This window comes from Canis lupus, chromosome 13 (assembly GCF_011100685.1).
Source record: "Canis lupus familiaris isolate Mischka breed German Shepherd chromosome 13, alternate assembly UU_Cfam_GSD_1.0, whole genome shotgun sequence".
NCBI classification, from domain to species: Eukaryota; Metazoa; Chordata; class Mammalia; order Carnivora; family Canidae; genus Canis; species Canis lupus.
The window spans coordinates 27,730,018-27,757,159 of NC_049234.1; the positions used below are offsets into that span (position 1 = coordinate 27,730,018).

General features: G+C 41.5%; 1 protein-coding gene across 4 annotated transcripts in view; it reads right to left on the reverse strand.

Moving 5' to 3' along the window:
• ASAP1 (ArfGAP with SH3 domain, ankyrin repeat and PH domain 1) overlaps positions 1-27,142 on the reverse strand; it is a 357,363-nt gene that overhangs the window by 136,905 nt on the left and 193,316 nt on the right. For all 4 annotated transcript variants that reach the window (XM_038555531.1, XM_038555529.1, XM_038555530.1 and 1 more), the window contains exon 4: positions 20,977-21,049. In XM_038555531.1, the coding sequence (XP_038411459.1) occupies positions 20,977-21,049 (73 nt within the window). The remainder of the gene's footprint in view (positions 1-20,976; positions 21,050-27,142) is intronic.

Genomic DNA, 27,142 nt, shown 5'->3' on the forward strand with positions numbered 1-27,142 from the left:
CAATTCTAAGAGGTAGGTGACTCCTTTCAGTTCTGAATAAATAAAGAATAAAGAACAAAATACTATAGTTTTACCGGCTGAACCAGAAAGGGCCACTTAGTCAGAATTTCAACTGCTGGTATTTCTTTGGGGTGATGACTAACATATACTAATCACCTAATATGTTCCATGCAGTTTGAAAGGGCCTTTATATACATTTCAACATTTAAGCCCCATAGCAATATCAAAGCAGTGATTTACTATCCCAGTAGTAATAGTGATAATGGCTAGTTTGTCGAGTATTTGGCATATGCCAGTCACTGCACTAAGCACCTCAAGTCCATTGCTTAATTTACTCTTACCTAACAGGTATAGAAAATAAGTACTGTTTTCCTTCTCTTTCTTTCCTTTCCTTTTCTTTCTTTTTAAAGATTTTATTAATTTATTTGAGAGAGAGAGAGAGAGAGAGAGAGAGAAAGAGAAAGCATGAGCATGAACAGGGAGCCTGATGCAGTGCTTGATCCCAGGACCCCATGATCATGACCTGAGCTGAAGGCAGCTGCTTCACTGAGCCACCCAGGTGCCCCAGTAAGTACTGTTATTCTCATTATTTAGAGGCATAAATGTGCCCAAAGTCAGCTCCTAAATAAGGGAATGTAATCTTAGGCTTTTTTGATTTCAGAGCTGGGGACTTTCCCCACATCCTAAAGTGAGAAAGATCTAGAATCAAATCATAAATTCTATCCCTAACCCTATGTGGTGTTTTTGTCAAGGAACTTAACCTTCCTAAGCCTCATCTTCCCCAGCTGAAAAATGGACACAACAATAGTATTTACCTCATAGAGGTATTATGGAGATTAAGTTACTGCATGCCAAGTGCATAGGGCATATAAGCTCAATAAATGTTTATGACAATGACAACAGTGATGACAACATCAGGCTGCCTATCGGAGGCCACTGCGGTGGAGTCAGCCTTGCATCCTCTGGCTGGGGACAGATGCTTCTAGCAATGCTCCAAAGTCAGGGACAACCCTCAGAATATATGCTCCTAAGGGCCGGCAGTAACAAGTGCCCTGAGAATACATTAAAATTCAATATATACATATATTTATTTACCTTTTATGTATTTTACAATATTCTTTAAAAATACCTCATATATACCTCCAATGAGGCCCTCCTTAGAATTTTCAAACTACTGCAAATAATAGGCCTTTCTCTGATGGATATCTGCCGAATTTTCACTCTGTGCTAGGCCTTATCAAACCGGGAAACTTTCACAAAACTTCCCAACTGGCCTGTGAACCCAACCTTTGATTCTCTGCCACTGAAATTATGGCTGCTGCTTACTAAGCACGGATTGTATAGTGGGATCTGTCACAGCGAGTATCCAAAAACCCCTTCAGGGCAATGTTTTCTAAATAAGAAAAATGAAGACTCCTGGTGAATCCACATTGGAACCCAGCCTCATCTGATGCCAAACCCATCCCTTTCCATGGACAGACTCCGGAAAGACTGTCCAGGACACTGTAAGGTGTGCCACAAACACCTGTTTGGAGTCTACCATATGACAGACACTAGGAAATGAAGGAGAATAAGACAGACCTCCTGTCCCTCAACAATGGCAATGACATAACAACAACAATGGTAATAACTGTTAAAAATTAATTACAACAATAATTAATTGCGGTTAAATTTTAGATTATTTAATGGGCCAGGAACTGTGCTTTTTTTCCTGGATTACTCCATTAGATGCTCACAATGACGTGCTAGTCTCACTTCCATTTTCCAGGTACAGAGACTGGTTTAGAGCCATGCAGGTTGCCCAGGGTCACCCAGCTGAGTGGTGACGACAAGCACTGACCACAGAGCCTGCACTCTTAACCATTATGCTCGGTTAAGTGCTAGAACTCCTGGACGTCTACTTGTTTTGAGCCAGATGTCAAGTGATTGAAGGACCTGAAAATCTAGGTCTTAAGCTCCAGCCTCTACCATGTGACCCTGGTCGGGTGACTAAGGCTCTCAGGGGCCGAATTTCAACTATAAAACAGGTCTAATAATACCTCCACACAGCCTACTGCTTGATGTTGAACGCTAAGAGGTAAAGATGTCATAATTAATGTGAAAGCTCTTTTGGGAAAACAGCAGCAGGAGACAACATTATAAAACCATGGAGGATTATTTCTATTTAATGAGTAAAGGCTTTGGAACAGCATTCACAATAAATCCATCCTCAAGAGCTCCCCACCCTTGACCAAGCACAGCCTAATGTCTCCTGAGGCATCATCTGATGCAGGGACCGGGGCCTAAGTGGTACAGAGACATGGTTTTGACTTTCCCTCTGGTCCAGACGGGCCATCTGTAACCTTGGAAAAGTAACCTGGGTCTTGGTTTTCATGTGCGAAATGTGACAGATGTGTCATCTATAAAGTACATGGTGAGCCTCTAAAAATATCTCTACTTTTATTACTTTCATTCACCCTAAGACAGAGCGCTGAAGTTCTGATGCTAATGGGCATTTGGGTATAATCTAAATATCATGGTATTTTTTGGAGGGTTCCAGGATACACAACACAACCATGATCAGATCCTAGGTCTTCTATTTACCAGCTCTGGGTCTAAGACAATCTGTATAATCATCTTGGATTCTGCTTTCTTAACTGCAGTAATGCCTCTTGATAGGTTTTTTTTTTTTTTTTTAAGATTTTATTTATTTATTCATGAGAGACACACAGAGAGAGGCAGAGACAAAGGGAGAAGCAGGCTCCCTGCAAGGAGCCTGATGTGGGACTTGATCCTGAACCTGGATCACGCCCTGAGCTCAAGGCAGATGCTCAACCGCTAAGCCACCCAGGTGTCCCTCTTGATAGGGTTCTTATGCGAACAGGATGGGAAAAGCCTCTAGTGCACCTCCTCTGGTGTCTGGCCTACAATGGGTGTTTATGATATGGGAGGAACCATCCCTCACCTGGAAGTCAGTCACTTCCCTAACTTCCCATACTTTCCTTCCTGAGAGCTTAGCTTCTCTTCCTGTGTCTTTATGTCTTTTATGTCTTTATCTTCTGGGCTAAGTAAGAGTCCAGCCCAACTGTGTTTATCATTTCATCTTCCCAAGCTCAGAGAATTCTTCTGGAGCACAGCTTGCGTCCAGGCATCACTGCGCTGCAGCCCAAATTCCCCAGTCCACCTGGCTCCGTCACAATTCCAGGCCTCAACCTGCCTCTTTCAAGATCAAAGGTAAGTATAACCTCCCAGGCAAGCTTGTCTTTACTCCCTCCTCAGCCTCTTGCAATGTCCGGGTTCCCAGCTTTGCCTGATCTCCTGGTGTTCACTCGGTCCCCAGCACTGGCCCTGGCACACAGTGCTCACTAAAGTGCTCAACGCATGTAGTGAAGTCTCCTGGAACAAGTCCTTTTTCCTTCTTTCGGAAAATACTGAGTATTGGCCACGTGCCAGACATACAAAATACAATGAGCTATAACTGTAATAATAAAGCCATGTAATATGTGTCATAAATTATAGTACTGGCAAAGAGGGTGAAGTGATAAATTCTTTTATACTATCCTATACATACTTTGTAGCACTAATCACCCTTTAAAATTTTTAATTCCATTTGTTTTTAAAATTACTAAAATAATTCATACACTACTACAGAGATATATAAAGATAAAAATGATCGTTCCCTTTCCCTTTCTCCAATTCCATCTCCTTGAAATAAGCAAAATTAATAATGCGGTGTGTTAATAATCTCAGCAAAGCTTTCTCTATGCTTAAAAAAATACATACAATAGGGGGTCTTCTCCATTTTAAAAAACCAAATGGGATTTTTTTTAAAGGCTTTATTTATTTGAGAGAGAGAATGAGTGAGAAAAAGAGTACAAGCTGGTGGGCGGGGGGGGGGGGGGGGGGATAACAGGGAGGCAGAGAGAGAGAAGTAGACTTCCCACTGAGCAGGTAGCCTGACACTGGGCTCATCCCAGGACCCAGATATCATGACCTGAGCAGAAGGCAGCAGACACTTAACCAACTGAGCCATCCACATGCTCCCCAAATGGGATATTAAATACAAGATTCTATGGCTTGCTTTTTTCCAACTGCATAAAGATCTAGAGACTGAATATAATTAACTCTAGTTCATTATTTTAACTGTGATTATATTCCACAGTAAACTCTTACCATGATTTGGAGAACTATCTCCTTGAGAGACTCTCCGTGTTTGCTACCAAAAAAACAATGCTGTGATAAATAGTTCTATCCATACGCTTCTTACATGCTGTCAGTTTATCTCTGAAAAGATAAATTCACAAAAGTAGAACTGCTGGGGGTGGGGGGGTAGGGTGCACACTCCAAATTTTAATTACTACTGCTTTGTTTCCAAAGAGGCTGGTGGCAGCTATGCATAGACTCAAGAGCAGTACAAACAGATGAGTGTTTCTCTATAGCCTCGTCAGCACATAGATGTTATTAGTGATCTTTTTATTCTCACCACAGGGACATGAAAAACTGGACTATACAGTAAGCCTGAGTATTTTGTTGTATTTTATTGTCCACTCACGTTTCCTTTTCTGCTTGCTGTTTCCCATTGCTTGTCTTCTCCCTGTCAATCTGTAAGGCTTTTTGCCAAGGGACAGCAATCTGTTTTAATATGTGTTGCAAGCGTTTTCTCCCATTTGTCTCCTCACTTGGTTTATGGTGTCCTTTGCCACACAGAACTTTTCATTTTTTAAAAAATTTTTAAAAAGATTTATTTATTTATTTATGATAGACATAGAGAGGAGAGAGAGAGAGGCAGAGACAGGCAGAGGGAGAAGCAGGCTCCATGCCGGGAGCCCGACATGGGACTCAATCCCGGGACTCCAGGATCGCACCCTGGGCCAAAGGCAGGCGCTAAACCGCTGAGCCACCCAAGGATCCCCCACACAGAACTTTTTACATTTTATGCAGTCAAACATACCAATCTTTACTCAAAGACTTTTGTGATTCCTACTTTGCTTATGTTCCTAAACCTTCTTATATATAGTATTAAAAACAACAACAACACTGAAAGCTTTAGTTTGATCCAATATACCTCGTTATACATAGCATGAGTAAGGGTTCTAATGTTAAAGAAAGTTCCTGAGCCTTCTATTTGGTTTAGTTTTATTCTCTTCTGGGTATTTAAATACTTCATCCATCAACAGTACATTTCATTGTCTTTCCTCTGCATGAAAATATGTTGCTTATTTAGCATAGCCTCTTGTAAGCAAGCACCCATGTAGTATCTGATAAATGAACACACGGACAAAACTTGGATACAGTCCATGAAGTTTCCCAAGAGATGACAACTGGGCAACACCCTGAAGAATGAAGAGTAGGGGTGCCTGCGGGGCTCAGCTGCTTAAGCATCTGCTTTCAGCTAAGATCATGATCCTGGGGTCCTGGGGTTTAGCCCTAGGGTTGGACTCCCTGCTTCATGGGGAGTCGGCTTCCCCCTCTCCCTTACCTCTGCCCCCACCCAATGTGTGCTCTCTCTCTCTCTCCACTCCTCCCCAAAAAATTTAAAAAAGAAAAGGAAAAAAAAAAAAAAAAGAATAGCCAGTAGAGCTGGGGTTCGAAGTAAGAGCATACCATAAAGGAACCTTCTAGAATCCAAGTGCAAAGATGGTGGTGTCTACTTAAATGGGCAGTGATATGGAGACTAATGTGGGGCTACTGGTCTCTCCAGAGTCCACTGTCTTTGGCCTACAACCAGGGAGGTTAAGATTTTAAAAGCATTGCTCTCCATTCCTATTCATCATCAGATTGGGGCTCAGCTCTTTTTGTCACACCAATCTATAAAACCAGTACCACCCAACCCATGACCCTGAAAACAATCTGTTTTAATTTTACAGACACCATGTTACTGGGGAATAAGCGAGTTTGGGTTGAGAGTCCAAACTGCATTTCTGAGATACAACCTCTGCTAGTTTACTTGGTTATGAGCAAGTTATTTCACTTCCCCAGGCCTCTGTTTCCTCATCTGTTCCCAACAAGTGTGTAGGGAATTCACACTTGTTAAGATTAAAAGCAACATCCTTAGAGGCAGAAAGGCTTGCACACACATTTTTTTTTTTTAAATTGCCTTCCTCCATGCCACTCGGGATGACTCATTCCTCTGATTTTTCAAGGTCATTTTGAATTTGGATTTGTTCTTTCAAAATTCTAGCCAAGCCTCTGCAAGAATCTGCTCCAGCCCCAAGGGTGTTATCTGGAAAGTCAGCGTGCAGACTCCCATTTCCGCAACAACTGACAAATCCATTAACTAACCAAGCCCCAAGATAAGATGCCTGCAGAGTTCCACAAGGCTATTACTCAGCATTTAAACAGCACTTGAGCATCGCTCCATTACAGCAGGAGTGGCAATGCCCTCTCTTCTGGCTCCCTCACGCAGGCCTCCTAACTGCCAGATAAAATCCACATCACACTTGGGTTTGCTCATGGCTCTCTGGGTAATGTTCATGCTTTGAGATCTGCCCCCTAAGAAAAGCTAGGAAGGAGATGGCCATTCCTCTCCTATTCCAGCCTTCTACAGTGGATGGCTCACCCTCCAAAAAGGCTTGAGCTTTCTTATTAATAGGTTTAATTTAAAAACATGGTCCCACATTTCACTATAAATTCACAAACCTTCATTAAACCCCTACCCTGGGATGGAAAGGTTATGTAGATCATTAGGTTTGCAGCCTTAGACCTTCAGAGCTTCAGCTTCTTGGTTTAAAAATTATGGGGCAGCCCCGGTGGCTTAGCAGTTTAGAGCCGCCTTCAGCCCAGGGCGTGATCCTGGAGACCGGGGATTGAGTCCCGTGTTGGGCTCCCTGCATGGAGCCTGCTTTTCCCTCTGCCTGTGTCTCTGCCTCTCTCTCTGTGTGTGTCTCTCATGAATAAATAAATAAAATCTTTAGAAAAAAGAATATATAAAAATTATGTGTTAAATAATTCAAGATAAATGAAAAAACTCACGGGGTTCCTGTCCTGTTAGATAAGGTAGGCTGTGATAGGACGTGACCACGCAGGTACTCCCTAGACTGGTGGTCTCTAGACTATTTTTGATCAACTATACCTGTCAGTAAAATATTTTATTTTTATTATTAATTTATTTTTTAAATTTTATTTTAATTTTTATAGTAAAACATTTTAAAGCATACATTTCTGATATTTATTTTTTAACCATTTGTGTATTACTACTGTATATGTTCTATGCATATTATACATACTAATGTACTATTTGCATCAATCAGTGGTTCTGACCTCAACTTCAGGACTTCGAAAAACTCCTAAAATTCACTGAAAAATTCTGATTTGCAAGTTTTTATTAATTCAGAGAAGGTCTGTTGTTCTCCAATTATAAAGGGATCAATGAGCTCAGACTGTCAAGGATCACAGAGGAAAGTCAGCTGAATCTAAAGACAAAGCTCCCTGCTCTGGATAGGTGCAGAGTCCAAGAGTCTGAGGGAAGGCAACAGCATACATGTAGAAAGAGATTAAAATATGCAAACGTGCAAGCAGGTCTCTCTCATTTTGGTGGCTGATGAAAGGCATTTTTTTCTTTCTTTCTTTTTAAAGATTTATTTGAGGGAGGGAGGGGGAGAGACAGAGAGAGAGAAAGAGAGAGAGAGAGAGAGAGAGAGAGAGAGAACGAGCTAGGGGAGGAGCAGAGGGAGAGGGAGAAGCAGACTCCACACTGAGTGTGGAGCCCAGTGCAGGGCTCAATCTCACAACCCTGAGATCATGACCTGAGTGGAAATCAAGAGTTCGATGATTAAAACCAACTGAGCCACCCAGGTGTTCCTGAGAAAAGCATTCTTTACTGGGCCCCATAAGCCCCCCTTAGGGGATACATAGTGCCTTGTGGATTGCAAAGGAATCTTCATCTCATTACATAACCATAAACTATTTCATCAATAGACAAGTAGGGATCATCTTTTCTTTTTCATCTGAGGTCGTAAGAAATGAAAGGACTTGCGAAGGAACACTCAGCTACTTATAAGCAGAGCAGAGATCATCACATCCCAGTGCTGCTGCCTGGGAGCCATGGCTCTTTCAGAAGGCCTCCCCTGCCTTGTCACTGTGCAGGCAGCATGGAACACCCCCAATCACTGCAGCAATCCAGGTGTCTCCACCCCAGAGATCCTAGAAAAGGCATCACCCTGAATATGGACACATAAGAGAACAAATGTGATAGTGTACACAAATGTGCTGGTGCCACCTAAGTGTGCCATATGTGATTCGGAATAAAAACAATGAGAAAGAGTTTAAGAAGGAAATGTGGCTGATCAGCATTTTCTTCTTTTATCTGAATTTTCTAATGCAAGTATGTTAATATACTTTTATAATGAGAAAAACAAAAAGAAAATTGACCATTAAAAGAAAACAAACAAACAAAAAAAACAAACAGTTCCAGGTGTTCCAAAGTGGAAGCCCCCTGCGCATCTCCATAAAGAAAAAGTAGAAGTTTGATCAGTTATCAGAGACATGGAAGATCTGAAAATATCCTGTTGTCTGTGTATGCAAGTGACAAACTGGCCATGCAAAGTCATCCTCCATCAACCCCCAAGCACTCTGTCTTACGGCATTATTTATAAAAAACACTTCAGAATCAATAACAACTTGCTTGATTTCCATACCTAAGCAAGGCGTCAGAAAAATCAATAAGTAGTTATCTTCCTGGCTAACAAGTCAGCCAGAGAGTACTTCCAGTCCTAGACAAAGACACTTGAAAATTCATGTACACATGTAAACCACAAATGGAATTCAACACATGCGTGACCACTTTGTAGAGATGATCACAGAGCATGGCTACCTTAGGATGGGGCCTTCTTTGAAGAGCTGTGGAGAGTTTGCCTCACATGGGACACTCCTTGTGGTCAGGCGAGCATGTGTGAGAGGGGCAGAACTTAAGCAAACCTTGGGAGAATACCATCCATAGAAATAAAACTGGAGAGACCCTGGCATTCCTCCAGACTCCTTGCTATAGTCTAATTGCACCATGATTACACCGGAAAACACAACCCTAGTTTGATGAGACATAAACCATCCAAGAATGTGGTCAAAATGTGACTTGGAATAAGAGGTTCTAGAAAGGCATAGGCTGGCTGTAGATCTTGGCTGTTAATTGTCAAGGAGGGTCTACTCAAGGTAGAAATGTGGTCTGTAAAGAAAACTAGATAGAGTCACTAAACTGAATCTTTATGTAAACAGGAAAAAGGATTAGTTGTGAAGGACTAAATATCACAGTGGTATCACACATCTGTACCTTTCATTGATAAGACTCAACATAGTAAATTTGGGAGAAAAGGGAAAGAGAGCAAAAAGGATGTACATAGCCCCAGGCCCTCCCTTCCCACTCAATGATGAGTAGGTGGCTGGGTGCAGGAGGGATAGTACCATCTGCTTTTTCCTCACCTGTTCAAGGAGGAGCTTCTCCCTGAGCTAAGGGTAAATGCCTAAGAGATTGTGTATGTGGTGTGTGTGTGTGTGTGTGTGTGTGTTTTAAATATCATGGCTCCTAAAGGAATGCCAATACTTTGTAAAAATATCAAATGAACTATAATTTCCTTGTCTTGGCCATATAAGGATTTTCAAGGGTTATTCTTACTCCATGGTTACTTCCCATTCATTTTTTAATTTTTAAAAGATTTATTTATTTATTTTGGAGAGTGAGTGAGAGTGAGAGTGTACGTGTGTGTGGGGCTGGGCAGGGGTACATGGAGAGGGAGAGGGAGAAAGATTTTTCAAGCAGACTCCCTACTGAGCGGAGAGCCCAGATATATACACACTTAGTTTACAATAAACCAGAAGTTCAAGACTACAAAGGATCGCTGCTTATCCTGTCATATAATTAGCCATGCACCTCTCCTGTACTTTGTAAATAGTTTTGACTGAATAAACAAAGTGCCTATTTCTGTATTTAGGTATTTGTGATCCAAAACCTGGGCTGAAGACTTAAAGACCTTTCTTTAAGTCACTTCCATATACTGTCACACATAGAAGGCCAACTATGCTAACACACCTCTCTGTTGAGGCAAGTGTGTTCTGTCAACCCCTTATAGCTTAATAAATGAATTACTTGTATATAATTTTTATAATTAAAGATCTGCAGCTGATAACTCGACAGAGAATCTTATACCAGACTCATGCTCCTGTTTATAACAATTATGAATGATGGACAAAATATAAAAAAACAACCACTTCAAGCCACTGGAGAGCAAACAAAAGCAGGCAGAAACAGGAGAGGATATTACCCTTCAAGGAAGAGAACCATCCTAGAAAAGATCATATTGAACTGGCTTTTCTCCTAAGAGCAGACTGCAGTCCATGCTGGGCAAGGAGAACAGAACTCAAGCAGCAAGTGGCCTCTTACTCAGCTGAGGTATCAGAAGTCAGAGTTTGGGATTGCTTGCTTCAGTAGCTGGAAATTGAGGGAGGGTGGGGAATCCTAGACAGGAAAAAGTCACAGGAAAGGAAGCCCTCAAATCCAGTCCTTGGCTGACCTGAACTGCTTATGCTTCAAGAAGCCAAGCAGAAAACAACATCTAAAGCGCTAAGCAGATTCCAGCAACTTCCCAATGCTGCAGAAAGAGTTTGGAATTCAAATCCCACAGGGTTAGCCTGGCTTGGTAAACACTCTGGGCTAAAAGCCCAGTTGGATTGTGCCAGAAGAGTATGGATGATGTTACAGGACTAAGGGCTGTGTCCTGGGACTATGAGCAAAACTAAAATAAACTTCCCCAAGATCAAGGTGATAGTCATCCCAGAACCTGACCATGTACTAAAATAAAACATCACACACTTTATAGGAAAACAAGGAATCCAGAGTCTCTATATCCTACAATTCAGATGTCTACCACACAAACAGAAATTACTGGACATGCAAAGAAAGAGAAAAATGTATTCAAAAATCAAGAGAGAAAAACCCAGTTAAAGAAATGGAATCAGACAAACACCTAGATGCTGGATTTCAAAGTAAGTATTACAAACATGTTCAAGAATCCATAGGAAAAGATGGATAAAATGGGTGAAGAGATAGAGAACTTCAGGAAAGACAGGAGTTCTAAAAAAGGACCAAATGGAAATTCAAGAACTAAAAAAAATACAGTATCTGAAATAATTAATTGGATGAGATAGTAGACTGGATACTGAAGAAGAAATGAGCAGTAAACTTGAAAACAGGAATGTAAAAATTATCCAAACCAAAGCACAAGGGAGTATCAAGATTAAAAATAAAAGGTCAATGGCCTGTGCAAGACTATCAAGCAGTCTAACACAAATGTAACTCTAGTCCAAGAAAGAGAAAGAAAGAATAAATCATTTGAAGGGTTATGGGCTAAAAATTTTCCAGCACCGATTAAACTTTTGTGACTAACTGTAATCATTGCAACCACCACTGATGATCACTATATCCCAGTATCATATTAAGTATTTTAAATATGTTCTTTCCAACTTTCACAACAAAGTGGGCATTACTGTGCCATTTTAGAGATGAGGAAACTGAAATTTAAAGAGGTGCTGGGAGTAAAGCGAGGCAACGTGCATGTATCTTATCTGTGTGGCAGTGGATCAAAGATGGCAAATCAGCTGTGTCTTGAATTTCCCCTCTGCTACTTCAGGAAGCCTCTTGAAGAGGATGAAGGAATCATCACTGACACCACTGGCAGAGACCTGCATTACCTATGAAGAAACAACCACTCAAAGTATTCTCTGACAAAGTGCTCCCAGCCCCCAAGGAGGGGTTAAACCAGCATTTGATCCCAAATCTGTGTGACCTATTCCACGATAAATTACTGAGGCTGTGGGGGAAGCATTTTAGTCTATGTAAGAGAATACACTGGCTAATGGGCTTCATTGTTCATTCATAAATTATGCCAATTACAGAGGACCTGGTAACAGGAATGAAGATGGAGAAATACTGTGTGGCTAGGCAATGCCAGTTCTGGTTTGTATGCATGTATGTATTATTTGTAAGATTTTATTTATTTACTTGAAAGAGCACAGGTGCTCACAAGCTGGGGGGAGGGGCAGAGGGAGAGGGAGAAGCAGACTCCTCATTGAGCAGGGAGCGCCACACAGGGCTCCATCCCAAGATCTTGGGATCATGATCTGAGCCAAAGGCAGACACCGACTGAGTCACCCAGGCACCCCATTTATATTTAGAATGAGAAAGCTACTCCTCTCTTTAACAGACCCACCTAGCACTTTTACGCTTATGGGATTGCTGCTTGTTTTGCTAGCCTGTCTCCCTGCCCAGGTGAGGCAATCCAGGGCACTGCGCCCCCAAGTTCTACACTCCTCTGAGTTCTCAGTATCCCATCACGGGTCAGCAGTCATTTTCCTTTGAGTTAATAATCAGGTAATTCTGTCTCAGCAGCCTTGGGATCACAAGGACCTGAGTTTCAAGTTTTGTAGCTAGCTACTTATTAGCTGCGTAAATAATTTAAATCAGGTTTAAATTTAAACTATTAAGCTGTGTTAAGTGATTTAAACTAAGCTACTTCACCCCTAAAGTGGGGGTAATAATGTCTTGCATATAGGACCACTGAGACAATTAAGTGACACTGTAAATGTATATAAGGCACCTGGCACATAGTAGGTACTCAACAAAGGTCAGCTATAATTTTTCATATCTGCAAAATCTGGACTATTACGGTGGAGAACATGTTTTTATATTTACCTTTTTTTTTTTTTTTTTAAGATTTTATTTATTTGGGTGGAGGGTAGAGAGCAAAGAGAGTGAAAAAGAGCAGCAGACTCCCCCTGTTGAGCAGGGAGCCCAACTCAGGACTAGATCCCAGGGACACTTGGATCATGACCCCGGAGCCAAAGGCAGACACTTCACTGACTGAGCCACCCAGGCACCCCTGACATTTACCTTGACCAAGTAAGTATTCTTGTTCTTCATCTTGAGGCTTAAAAAAACAAGCTCCAGGTACTGGCTGTGGAATGAGCACTCCAAATTTTATTTAAAAAACTTAATTTCTCATGAAGAATGTTCCCATAAGATGAGTGCATACATCACAAGAAATTAACTCATCTTAAAGTCAAGAGCTCTCATTTCAGGCCAGCAAAATGACGTACCTCCCATCACACACCCAGACAGCCTCTGATTTCAAGTAACTGAAAAGTTCAGCCAATGACTTGAATGTGAAAACTGGAACTTCTTAAGCAGCCTGCAGTTGTAAGATTACTTTGGAAAGAGACTTCTTTTCTAAATGTAGTTTTCAAAATTCCTCTGGTTTTATCCCTTCACAATTTGAGGAGTAAAACTCTCCTGGGTAAAGTTTTGTCCTTTTAGACAAAACTTCCTCCCTTGACCATTTTGAAGGAACTCATTATTTCAATTTGTTTTCACCTCTTAAGAAGTAATGATGAACCCACATGAATGCAAAATGCCTTGCAGGCCTGAAGTAATTTGTTTAGACTTTGCTTAAATTACTACCACCACCAAAAGGTATTTACAATTTCAATCTAAAGCCTGCTACTTCTGAGGGTTTACAATAATTTCTTGACTAACAAGTTTGCTTTAATTCAGAATAAATTTTAAAATCAGATGATAATCTGCAAACTTAGAAAACAGTAAAATGTGTAATATGTAAAATTTCCTAAACACAGACCAGTTGCTCTTTGTATACCTTTTGACATTTTGTGTTTTTTAGTAAAATTCTTATCTATTTTATCTCTTAACTATTCAGGTTAGGAAACTTCTTCTCCCCTCTGAATTCTACAGGATTGAAATGATAGTTACAGAATGCAATGGTAAAACACCAGTTAATTTATCAATTTTGGTTACAATTTGCTTCCCACTATACCTTTAAATTTAACAAAATGTTAACTAAAAAAGCTAAAATGAACTTACTTGGACACAAAACCATTCACTTCCCATCCACTGATGAATTTTAGTACTTTACCTTTGAAATCTTAGATTTCGTCATATGCTATGAGCGATTTCTTAAAATAAACAAATTGACAAAATGAAAATCTGGAGTGAACATCACACATTAATTTTGCTTTAGAAAACACAAATGTTCTCATAAAACTACTACATAATTCTAAACCAAGAAGGGGAAAGCAAAAAGGAAGGCAAAAGGAAAACTGCTTTTTTCCCTAAAGTGAAAAGGCTATGGAACTGTTTATGACAATTGCGCTCTATTTTGGAAATAAGACTTCCATATCATATGCTTGCAATCAAATTACATACCACTGTCATTTTTTTATTCACTAAAATTAAAGGATTTAAGGAGTCCCAACTTTCAGACTAACAAAGTTCTATATTTCTAGGGGGCACCATATGTTACTAATAAGCTAAAATATATTCCAAATAGATCTTGGCATGAATTTTAAGGAAGCCACTATTTAATAATAAAACCCACATTTCGATTTGTGGAAAAAAAAATCATAGAAAAAGACCTAGTAGCAGGAATAGTTTAGGTCTTTACTCCCAAGGAAAAGTGTACATGTATGGAATAATACATCTGTTCAAAAAGATTAACAAATTCAACCCAACTAAGTCATTGACAGAACAACAAATTTGGTGCACCCATGCTTACTATGAATTACATGCCTCTTTCATTTTATAAAAGTACAGTATGTTTCACTTTGTTTTTTTGTTTTTGTTTTTTTTTTTTTTTTAACAGCACTGACAAGCAGTGAGCTCCTCTTTCTCAAGTGACGCACACACCACTTCCAAGGAACCTGGAATTTGCATGCACATGCCCATGTTTGCAAGGGCAAAAATCTTATGAATGCCAGTCCCCAGTCTGCTGCTCTGAGTCAGGGTCTTGTGCAAACACGGAGGCACCATGGCAGCAGGGCTGCAGGCAACTGGACTTGACTGCAGCTGACAAAGTCGCTTCAGTGGTGGTTCGTGGTATCCTCCCAAAAGGGTGGTTGGCTTCCTCCAAAGGAAATAACGGAGGGGCAGCAGAGACCCAGGTGGAAGCCAACTCTTTTATGAACTGGCCTTGGAAATCTCATGGTATCATTCCCATCATGTTCTGTTCAGTAGAAGAGGGTAGTTAAGTCTGGGACGCATTCCAGGGGGAGAGAATTAGGCTCTATCTTTGGAAAGAGAAAAGTATCAAAGATTGCAACATATTTAAAAACCTCTAGTGTTGGGGCACCTGGGTGGCTCAGTGGTTGGGCATCTGCCTTTGGCTCAGGCTGTGATCCCAGGGTCCTGGGATTGAGTCCTGCATCGGGCACCCTGTGGGGGGCCTGCTTCTCCCTCTGCCTCTCTGTGTCTCTCATGAATAAATAAATAAAATATTAAAAAAAAATTTTAAAAACCCTCTAGTGTTAAAAAAACTACTAGCTATTTAAAATATACATCAGGACACAGAGATGGGAGAGAGCAAAGGGGAGACACACACACCAAGGCAAACTTTCTAGATGACAATGTACTTCACAGATTAATAATGTCAATACTTCAAAACTTAGAAACAACACAGGAAGGCTGAATAGCCTGGAAAATTTTCCCTTGATACAAGCAGTTCACAGAATTCAGTCTTTTTTTTTTTGTTTATGATAGTCACACACACACACACACACACACACACACACACACACACACACAGAGAGGCAGAGACACAGGCAGAGGGAGAAGCAGGCTCCATGCACCCGGAGTCTGATGTGGGATTCGATCCCGGGTCTCTAGGATTGCGCCCTGGGCCAAAGGCAGGCGCCAAACCACTGTGCCATCCAGGGATCCCAGTCTTTTGTTTTTGAATGTCCTCATAGGTGACAGGAGCCATAGGAGAAAGAGACAAATTCCACAAGCCACTTTCAAATGAAAGGGCTTCTGGAGAGATAACTAACTGTTCTTTCCAACAAAATCTATTATACTGTGTTTTAATACTGATAAAGCTTATGTGTCATCATAATAAATACACTATAAAAGTAAGACCCTCATCATTCTCAACCAACTTTCAAATCATCTAGTAGGGGCTCTGGGTGGCTCAGGTCAGGATCCCAGGGTCCTGTGATGGAGGCTCAGCCTTGGGGCTCCCTGCTCAGCGGGGAGGGGAGGGTTTGCTTCTCCACAGCACCCCTCCCTTTCCTGGGCTCTTGCTTGTGCTTGCTCACTCTCAAATTAATAAATACAACCTTCGAATCATCTGGTGGGGTAGGTGGTAGTGGTGAGCTGGGTGGTCATCTCAAACCAGAAATACAGAAATGCTTCTTAAAACTTTAAAGAACATCAGATGGGTTTCGTGTCACTTAAGCATTGTGAGAAAACAAGAAAATTATGAAAACACATTGGGAAACAAATACCAGGGTTCAGCCTCTGTGGCTTTTCTGGATGAGGCCGAAAGCCCTTGGATGGGAATAACCCGGATTCCACTGAGCATGTATCATGGGAAGATCAGCAATACCACTGTTTTACTCATCTAGCTATTTTTTAAGAATTCAATGTCATAGGGCTGCCCACACAAGCTGACCAGAAACTCGGTGTGCTATAGTCGTTGGTGATGGCGGAAACCCTATCAGGTCCCAGCAGTCTGTGAGGTTGGAGGTTATTCCCACACTTCCGAGCGGTGGGCATGATAACTAACTACTGTGGCCCCTCTCCAGGAACCACCAAAATCAGCCCAGGATTACATTACACTGCTGGGAAGTTACACAGAATCGATTCATTCATGAGTGGTCATGATTAAACATTTAACAGCCATTCACGGAGAGATTCTTAGGGACCTATCTGGCCAACATGTAGCAATTCACTGCACATTTATTGAGCCCCTATGACATGTCAGATAGAAGACAGGGATAGAGAAGCTGTAAACAGCAAAGCTAGAGTCTGCCAGACTCTGGTCCTATTACTGTTAGGTGTGATACCTCCCAGAAGTTCATCTGGCTTTTGAAGCTTCAGCCTCACCATCTATCAAATAAGGGTAATGGTGGACCTACCTCAGAGGCTTGCTCAGCTTAGCTTATTATATATACATCAACATTCAATAAATGTCACTTCCTCTGAGAGGTGTTCCACTTAGCACCCCATCAGATTGTATTAGATCCCACTTTGTAAGCTTTCTAATTTCTAAATTATAAGTACCTTCTGGCTTGGAGATCTGAGTAATGTCCATCTCTCCAATCTCTCAGGCAGAGATTCTGTATGACTTGTCTAATATCCTCATAAGCCCCAGAACAGTATCATGTAACAGGTGCTCAATAGGGGCACCTGGGTGGCTCAACGGTTGAGTGCCTTTGGCTAGGGTAGTTATCCCGGGGTCCTGGGATGGAGTCTTGCATTGGGCTCCCTGCAGAGAGCCTGCTTCTCCCTCTGCCTATGTCTCTGCCTCTCTCTCCGTGTCTCTCGTGAATAAATAAATAAAATCTTAAAAACAAAACAGGTGCTCAATAAATATTTGTTGAATAAGCTATGGTGAATATAGCTTATAATACAAATGCATAATATATAAAGATAAAAGACACAGCAGCACCTCTCATCAAGTGGTTCATGGGCTAGTAGTTTTCAGTTTTAGCTGCACATCACCTGGGGAGTAATCTTATTCTAACCAATACCCAGCAGGCCTTACTCTAGAACAACTCCTGGCAGTGGGCCTGAGGGACCCTGTGTTTGTGTTTTAAGTGTTCTTAGGTAATTCTAACGAAAAGGGTTGATACTTTCTGGCCTAATGCCAGAGAGACCAGTCAACAGTTATAATACAATGGGATATATGTTCTCATTCAGCTGCAAAACAATTTCCTGTGATGATGGAAATGCCCTAGGTCTCTACTGTCTAATACCATAGCTGCCAGTCACATGTACTGAGCACTCAAAATGTGGTTGAGACTGGAGGACCTGAATTTTAAATCTTAATTTGATTTTAATTAATTTAAATTAGAAAGCCATATGTGACTAGAAGCTACTCTATTAGATAGTAGATACCTAAGGCAAAGTACACAGGAGATCCCCTAATCCTGCTAGAGGTGGGACTGGCCAACACGCAGCTAGCTGTGGCCCCCATCTACCAGGCAAGAACAATCCCATGGAGGAAAAGGCAACCAAACTGCACACATTACTTGAACTCTTGACCCTATACACATGTAGGGACAACCTCTCCCTCCTGTCCATATCCAGGACAGCTGTGATCAAGGAAGCCCTTTAAAGAGCAAGATGAAGCATAAGAGACTTTGTGTGAGCAGCTGAATAATGCAACTGTGGGCACCATGGTACGTGGAGGGGGATGAGTCTTGAGCAAGGACACTGGGGGAACAAAGGAGTTACGTGGAGCCCCCAGCAGAGTAAATATGTCAGCAACTCACAGCTGCAAATCAGAGGTCTTGCTTCTGTGGCTCACAAGCTGAGAGCCTTAAGCATAAACCATAACATTACAGAGAACTGACACTTAGTCCTAAGGCAGATAATGGCTCATTAAGCTCTTTAGAAAATTGGGCTGGTCCAATGTGATCTGTAGAAGACTGAATTAATACAGGGAAGGAAACCATGCCACTATCTAGTAGTCATTCTTCCCATGTGTGAAGCACTTGTCATATGGCAGGAAGTTTGTTAGGTGGCCTTAAATATTACCTCATTTTATCCAGATGAAACTGCAAATTAGATATTATTTTTTTTTGTGGTGAGGCAATTTAAGATTTATGGAAGTTAAGAAATTTACTTAACTTTAACATGTAGTGATAAAGGTAGTGATCTATACTACCTGAGTTGCTGTTTCATAAAAAACTGTACTTTATTCTATTAAATAGATATATCATTATTTATCTTAAAAATCCCCATTTGTTGCTTGTTTTTCCAAAACGGACCCAGATGATCACAATCAATGCTTCAATAAACCTACTTGTATATAAATCTTATTTACACTTTCAGTGATGCATAATATACCTGCATCCATATTAAAAAGTACATAAATCTTAAGAGTAACATTTGATGAATTATCAAAAAAATGAACTTAACTATGTAATCATCCCCAAATCAAGAAGCAGAACAGTACCAGCACCTCAGAAGCATCCCCACATGCCACCTCTTAGTTATTTGCTAGCCCCCACCCACCTCTCCCCAAAGAGCAAATATCTGAAAAGGGACTACTGTATTTGGGGAGTAAATCAGAATGAAGCTAAGGTAGAAATTATATAATTTAGGTCAAGACTTAAAACATTATTACATAACTAGATCATCATCTACTTATCTATCTTAATTAGGAGTTAGTGGGTTCTTGAATATAAAGAAATTAGAGGTATTAAGGAACCAGGATACAGAACATATTAACAATTAGGCCCAAGGGCTTTGAAAAAGACAAGAGACAATTAGGTTTCCAGCTCACTGACACTACTGATTCCCAGGTCTGATAAGGAGGGAAGGGCCATAGAGCGTCTGACGGTTGGGTTTTCCCTTTCTCAGTGTTCAACATGACAATTATGAGTACGACTATAAATAAAATAAAATATGAATGTATGGCATTTACTGAACTCCCTCTATAGATATTCACTCATTATGTCCCTTCACTAGCCCTGTAATACCACAATCTCTTTTTTACAGCGAAGACGAAGATTCAAAGAAAAAAAGCTCGTTACTTCTAACCATCTTAAGGTCATACTGTTAGTACAGGGCAGGGTGAGGGTACAAATCCACACTGGTGCAACTTCAAAGCCTATGCTCTTTCCAGTAGACTCTTGTTGCCATTCCCCTCGGGGTTTGTTATGCTCCAGACAACTGATTTCTCAGACCTTATCTCTGGGTAAGCGAGCTGGTAACCACGGTCATGATAACAAAAGAGGTGAGTCAGAGACCTTGAAACCCATTTTACATTTCCAAGCCTCTCCTCTCCTTCCCTGGGGCGATGGAACCTACGCTTTCTTGTGGTTAGTCATTGTTTATCTTAACTAGGTTTACTTCTTCTTATCCCCGGACAACATACTTTTGTTGCCAAGATGACAAAGTCACCAGACCCAGCTAAAACATTTAGTGACACAGGTTACTGGGTACGCCCTCGGCCACTGGATAGACTTGGGTTTGTAGGGGTGTCCAGGCTTCAGTTCACCCCATCCCCTCTCTTACCCCACACCCAGCACCAATACTGATTTCCAAATGTTACAGGTACCTGCAGAAGGGAAGATCCTTGTGTGCTTCACTGAGGCCTTGAAATTAAAGACTGACCACCAACTCCACATGAGATGCTGAGTATCTCCCAGGTCACTTGTAGCAAAATTCCGTTAGGTCTGCTGAGTTTTTAAATGTATACTAAGGGCAGCCTGGGTGGCTCAGCGGTTTAGCGCTGCCTTCGGCCCAGGGCCTGATCCCAGAGATCCGGGATCGAGTCCCACGTTGGGCTCCCCCCATGGAGCCTGCTTTTCTCTCTCTGCCTGTGTCTCTGCCTCTCTCTCTTATGAATAAATAAATAAAATCTTAAAAAAAAATAAAATAAAAATAAATGTATACCAAAACCCACTGCAGGGGTGCCTGGGTGGCTCAGGTGGTTCAGTGTCTACCTTAGGCTTGGGTCGTGATCTCAGGGTCTTCGGATGGAGCCCCACATCAGGGTCCCTGCTCAGTGGGGAGTCTGCTTCTCCCGCTACTCCCCTGCTTGTGCTCTCTCTCAAATAAATAAGTCAGGGACTCCTGGGTGGCTCAGTGGATAAGTGTCTGCCTTTGGCTCAGGTCATGATCCCAGGGTCCCAGGATTGAGTCCCGCATTAGGCTCCCTGCAGGAAGCCTGCTTCTCCTTCTGCCTATGTCTCTGCCTCTCAGTGTGTCTCTCATGAATAAATAAATAAAATCTTGAAAAAAGAAAAAAAGTCAAAAAAATTTTTTCTTTTAAATAAAACCCCTTGCAACTCAGGTTCCTTAATTGTTCTACTTTGGAAACATAACTGGTGCAGACTGAGAAGAAACAGAAAAAAGAGAAAAGCTAAATTTCTTTGACTTACTTGTTTTTCCTTTTGTATCAAGTCCCCTATAAACATAGCATCTTATACATAACAGAGAAAAACTGTAGACATTATATATAATTCATTCTGTCTGCTCTGGTAAGTACTTACCTTGACCGGAATTATATATTGCTTTTACAGACTTCTTCACTTTCTGCAAGGCTGTTCTATCTTGGTCTAGAGCCTAAAAGAGAAAAACGAGGGGGGAAAAGATGTTGGAAAACTTGGCAAATTAAAACTCATTCATGATGGCATTTGTTTTGCTGAGTTGCCACAGTGATAGCAAGCTGACATATTTATGAACAGTGAACCATCTCTGAGACTAGAAGTGCCCAGGATCCGAGGAGTCCTGTTCGGAGGGTAAATGCACAGTTGTTCTACAAAGCTCAGTGTTGGGTGAAGCTGACAACATGGTGGTCAGTCAGTTATCACCCCAAGCTCTGCACGGGAAAGAAAATACAGGACACTTAAGATACTTGCTTCTTTCATTCAAGAGAGGTTGGTACCCAGGAAGGGACATATGTCAGCGTAAGATGTGAATGACACATATCCAAGGAACCCTTCGAACACATCTTATCACCTGATGGCAATTTCAGCTAGGAAGAAAACATCTAAAAGGGTGTAATGAGAGTGACCTGAGGATTTCTTTTACTATCAAAAAAAATTAGGACATAAGGCCAGCTGTATTTTAAAATTCTGTTTACTGAAAAAGGACAGCATGGAAAACGCTACCAGGATGCTGGTAATGCTTTTAAATGAGTTCTTAGATGGAGAATAAACACATCTACATCAATCTTGTGCTATAAAAGTTAGGGGAGGACCTAGGGGACTGTCACTGTTGATTCTTAATCCAGGGGCTGGATATGCAATTGTGCTCCGTTTGTGAGGACTGTGCACTTAGGATTTGTACTCTTTGCATAATGCGCATTTTGATTCAAAATCAAATTTAAAAAGGGTTGTATTCAATATAGATATACACATGGTACACTGGCCAAACTTCTTTAAACTCCTCTTTGCTTCCCAGAGGGTCAATGATCCAGAGACTGGGAACCCCCTGGTTGGGGTGTCAAGACTGGAGGGCACGTGCAGTAACAGCAGTAATAAATGAACTTATTGACATAAAATTTAAGATCAATTACACTCACACTCATGACATCATCTAAACCTCAGAACTGCAGAGGAGAAGATGGAAGGCCACTGAGGGTAAGTCTCACCCCTGAGTCACAGAAGACACAAGAGGGTAAATGCACCGGCAGCCGGCAAGGGTCACTCCCTTGTCCTGTAAGATGGTCTTTCCTGCCACTCTAATCCTGTGCCTCAACTGGCCGCTTGCTGTTTTTCCTTGGCTCCAGTTGTGAACTGTGGCTGGCAGGGTGGGCACCTGACCCATGCTGGGCTCTGGCTCCTCACAGGACTTCTGGGCTTGGGGACTAGGACTGCAAGGTGTAGATCCTTTATGGGGAGGTGAACCTGGGGCCTATCATGGGTTCTGTTTCCAGCTATGTGGAACAATCTGGCCAGAGAGAATGGTAACACACATGCAGCACCAGACACAAGAGTGCAGAAGGTCCTGGTGGCATGGGAGTCCTGATTTCCAGCTGTACCCACGGCACACAGGTCACTAAGCTTCCTGTAGACTGAGTACACCAGACAATACATTCCTCTTGCCCCAAGCTGGCTGCAGTGGGGATTATATCACTTAAGACACACATCCTGAGTAACACAAGAATAAAGCTGCCCGAGCACCTGCTACACCAGGCATAAGCTTGCTAGAGCAGAAGTACCAAGGAGGCAAGATACATATGCTTTGACTTTCTTGTCTCTTTGCATTCCTTCTTCACAAAAACCTCATAAAGCAGCAACTACATGTTTAAGATAAGGAAATGTGATAGGCTTTCAATAAATATTTGTAGAAAGGGAAGTAGGCAGGGAGGGAAAGATTAATTAAGTTGTCCGAAGTCAGAGAGCCAGATGGTGCTGAAGTCACTTCTCACACTAATGTCTATCGAATCTCAAATTTAACAAACACTGGGGTGAAAGCCGGGGTTTTGGAACTGCAAGTGCGACACGGTGTCCACCACGCCCACTGCTTAAAATCCACCTGCACACATCTGTCACAGCCATGTCCCACATGCACTTCTGTTTAATATTTTTCTTTAGGGGCACCTGAGTGGCTCGGTTGGTTAAGCATCTGCCTTCAGCTCAGGTCATGATCTGAGGGTCCTGGGATTGAGCCCCACATCAGGCTCTCTGCTCAGTGGGAAGTCTGCTTCTCCCCCTGCCCCTCCCCCTGCTGTGTTTTCTCTGTCAAATAAAGAAATAAAATCTTTAAAAATATATATTTTTTCTTTAAACCCATTCACATCTGCTACATTGTCCGGAACTGTTCTAAGTGGAAAACCAAGACCATTTACCAATAACAGAAGATATCCTAAAAATCACTGTGTATCTCTAACCATATAAAATGCTCATCTGGTTAGTACCCATGACCATCTCATCTAACACTATGATAGCGTATGCCACACTTAACGAACGAAACAGTGTTTTACAAGACAGCTTCATGAGAGACAAAGTTTGAGTTACTTCAAAGAGTTGAGATTTGTACTCTAGAGGAAAGAAGGAAGAGAACTACCATTTTAATAAATGCTTAGTATGGCATAAAGGGTGCTGAGGTTTATACAGACTGCCTCATGTAATGCTCATGAAAACTCTGTGACAGAAGTACTGTTACTAAATTCATTTTATAGATGAGGCAAATAGAGGCTTAGAAAGTTCAGCTTGCCCAAGACAGCAGAGCAGGACTCTGAACAACAGAACCTGACCTCCTAACTGCTACCCAGTGCTGCATTCCTGTGATGTGTGTGATGAACTGGATCTAAAAATAGAGCCTCATCTTAATGGGGTTGGAGTGTGTGAGTGTGTGTGTGTGGGCGGGCTGTCCACCCACCTGTTTTCAGAGACAAATCTGAGTTAAGAAATTAGAAGCCATTTAGGGTGTTAGCAGTATTCAAGGGAAAGAAAGTAATGCAAATGAAGTGCAAGTAAGCATTCATTTAAGAGACTGAATCTAATGGGTTTATCTTTTGATGAATTGCTTTTGTGGGAAGGAGATTTAAAAAACAATGCCAACAATAGCTACCCTTTATTTTGTTTTCTATCCATATTCTTGCCATCTTTTTTTTTTTTTTTTTGGCGAAAAACCTCCAGCTTTTGAGAAGTAAAACAGCTTTCTTGCCAAGTGGCACACATCAAGTAAGAGAAGAACCGGTCTATGCTTTTTCAACCACATCACCTACCCACAGTAGCATGAATGTGTGCCCGTGTTCCCTCTGCATCTTACCATTTCTTAATTATTTCTGAGAAAGGGAAAAAGAAAAAAAAAAAAGATCTTCTGGGAGAAAAGAACCTATCCGTTCAGCCTTGAGGAATGATGACCACATAAAGATGTCTCTACTCAGAGAGAAATTAATGAGTGGGTTTGAATGTCCTTGCACAGAGAGTTCATGAGTCCAAAGGAGTAAAGGGATGTAGAAGATTCCAGCCATAACATTTTATGAGACTAGCTATCTGCTTCCTTTTTTTTCCCCCCTTTGGGAAAAGTCTCAGAATATGTTGAATTTTTACCAGCCTGTCTATAAACTAACAGGGTGTAAAGTTCACGTTCATACTTTTAAAGGTTATTAATAACATCCGCATTCGACAGCTACAGACACAGTTAGGTCTGGGTAACACTTCTCTTTTTCCACTCTAGCATTTGGCCACTGGCAAAAAGCAGCCCAGTGAAATGTACTTTTACAGGCCCCATGTTTAAGAGAACCAGGGGACACTGCTGTTCAGACAGGGCTGCCCTCCAGAATAACCCATGTCTAAACGTGGTACAAAGTGCCATTCCCTCAACTGCCAGACAAGTAACACCTGCAGTGATATCCTCTCGAATGTCATATGCATAAAATTAAATAAAGGCTAAGAGGAAAGGGGGAGAGGATACAGGCTATGAAATTATTATATTTCCCAATGTTAGTATATGGACTAAGTATGCATCTTCAGTCCATATACTTGAATTTTTTGAGATTTTTAAAAAAGATTTACTTATTTATTTATGATAGAGAGAGAGAGAGAGAGAGAGAGGCAGAGACACAGGAGGGAGAAGCAGGCTCCATGCCGGGAGCCCAACGCGGGACTCGATCCCGGGACTCTAGGATCGTGCCCTGGGACAAAGGCAGGCGCCAAACGGCTGAGCCACCCAGGGATCCCCGAATTTTTTGAATTTTTAAATAATTCAAAAGGTACATGTGGTAGAGGGGGAGGGAGGATAAACCAACAAACGAATCCAAGAGAACATGCTGATCTCTAATCATAGAATAGCACTCTCCCTATCCTAAATTCTGTAATACAGCAACTTTGCATTTTCTACCTTACTAAGGAGCCAGGGCTTTAATGTAGAAAAGCATTTCTGACCTGGATATGGAGACTCTTCATTGTTATTTCATGCACAGTCCTAACAAGTCTGGTCATCTGAACAGGAAGACACATGCTGTTGCCAAGTTGGGAGAGAAGCCATGCCAATGGAGGCCTTACATTAGAGCCGGCAATCAGAGGGATTCAGAAGTATTATGCAAATGAGACATAAGAATGCAAACTTCCCCAAGAGTCTGAGGTCACTCAGGGTAGGACATGGAACCTTTTCCTTCCAGAACCTTTTCCTTCCAGTCCAGGACAGGTGGCATCCCTCAGAGATGCACAGGGATCCAACCGTGCTTCTTGCTAGCTCAGGGTATCTGCATGAGCTGACCTCTTTGCCCGAATGCTCTTCCCTAGGTGCTACCCATGGCTGACCTTCTTCTTACATAGGCCTCAGATTAAAAGCCCCTTCCTCCAAGGGCCCTTTTCTGGTCAACCTGAAGCAGTGCTCGCCCTCAGCCCGCCTGGTTACTCTCTCCTGCACTTTCATGCTGGCTTTTCCACTGCACTACCACACCCTGAAATGATCCCATTAATGACTTGTTTATCTTTATTGTATTTATCTCCCTGTATAAAACCTCTATGAAGGGCCTGTGTAACCTGTTCATGGCTAAATGCTCATTCCCAGGGCCCAGCAGATGGCAGATGCTCAAAAATGCTTATGAAATGAAATAAATGCTTGAAAAAATGAATTCCTCCGTACCTAAGATTCAAAACAGCAAAGTATGCAATTTTAAGACTTGCCTTGAAAATGGCTAAACAAAAAAAATTTTGCACTCAGAATATGGCCCTCTGTAATCCTTTGTAAACCATCAAATATTGATGGTTTTGAATAGCCTCAGTTTAAATGGCTGTATATGTGACACGTCTGAACAGTCACACAGGTATAAGAGGTAAGACTATATGGTACCAAAAGTGATGGTTTAGTGGGAAAGACAGAACTTACACATTCCAAATTAGTTTTCTATCTTAAAATAGTTATTCTAGCAACTCTCTTAAGAAAATTTTTTCATTAAAATAGGATATGCTTATGTTAAATGAACAACAATAACCCTGTTGTCATTATTCAGTAAGATTTTCCAATTCAGAATTACTTCCTAAGTCTATGACACCTTCTTTTCAACATTTGAGTGGGAAAAATTTGTTTTAGATAAATGTAATTTTTATGAATAAACACATTAGTCTTTGGAGCTAAATCTTCTGCATACACTTAGAAAGGAAACTGTGGTTGTCAGTAAGATAACAGCACATAATTTCTTATGAGATATGTGAGGTAGACAGCCATCACACCTCCTTTCCCGGAATGCCAAGCACTGAATGTATTAATGTACACCTGGAAGCCGCTAGCACAAAGCCTTGTAGAGGCTATCATCATCCTCACCTCTAAAGGTGATTCTAAGAGAGAAATTCCTAAAACTTTTGGGGGCAGTGACAGTAAAAAATCTTTGAGGCAAGTACTCCTACTAGCAGAGCGATTTCTTTGCTGACAAAAAGTTTTGTTCACTCAATAAAAAGGTGTGGGGGGGTTCCATTTTATCACTTTTCAGTTGTTTTCAGAGAGGGAATTTGTCCCCTAATCACCACAAAGCAAACGTTCTTCTGTGTAATTCCTGTAACAGGGAAAGAAAGCATGGGAAGGCTACTTTGGTCTAATTCTGGTTCATACCTGACTGCCTCAGCCTTCTTCACCTTACCGAGCAATCACACTACCTTGCAGGGAGGAGGGAGGACCAGGGAGCAAAGTGCTCAGGCTACCCGGAGAGGCTGGATGCCTAATTAACATTGGCATAAGGCCTCTGAGGATGAAACCAAGACA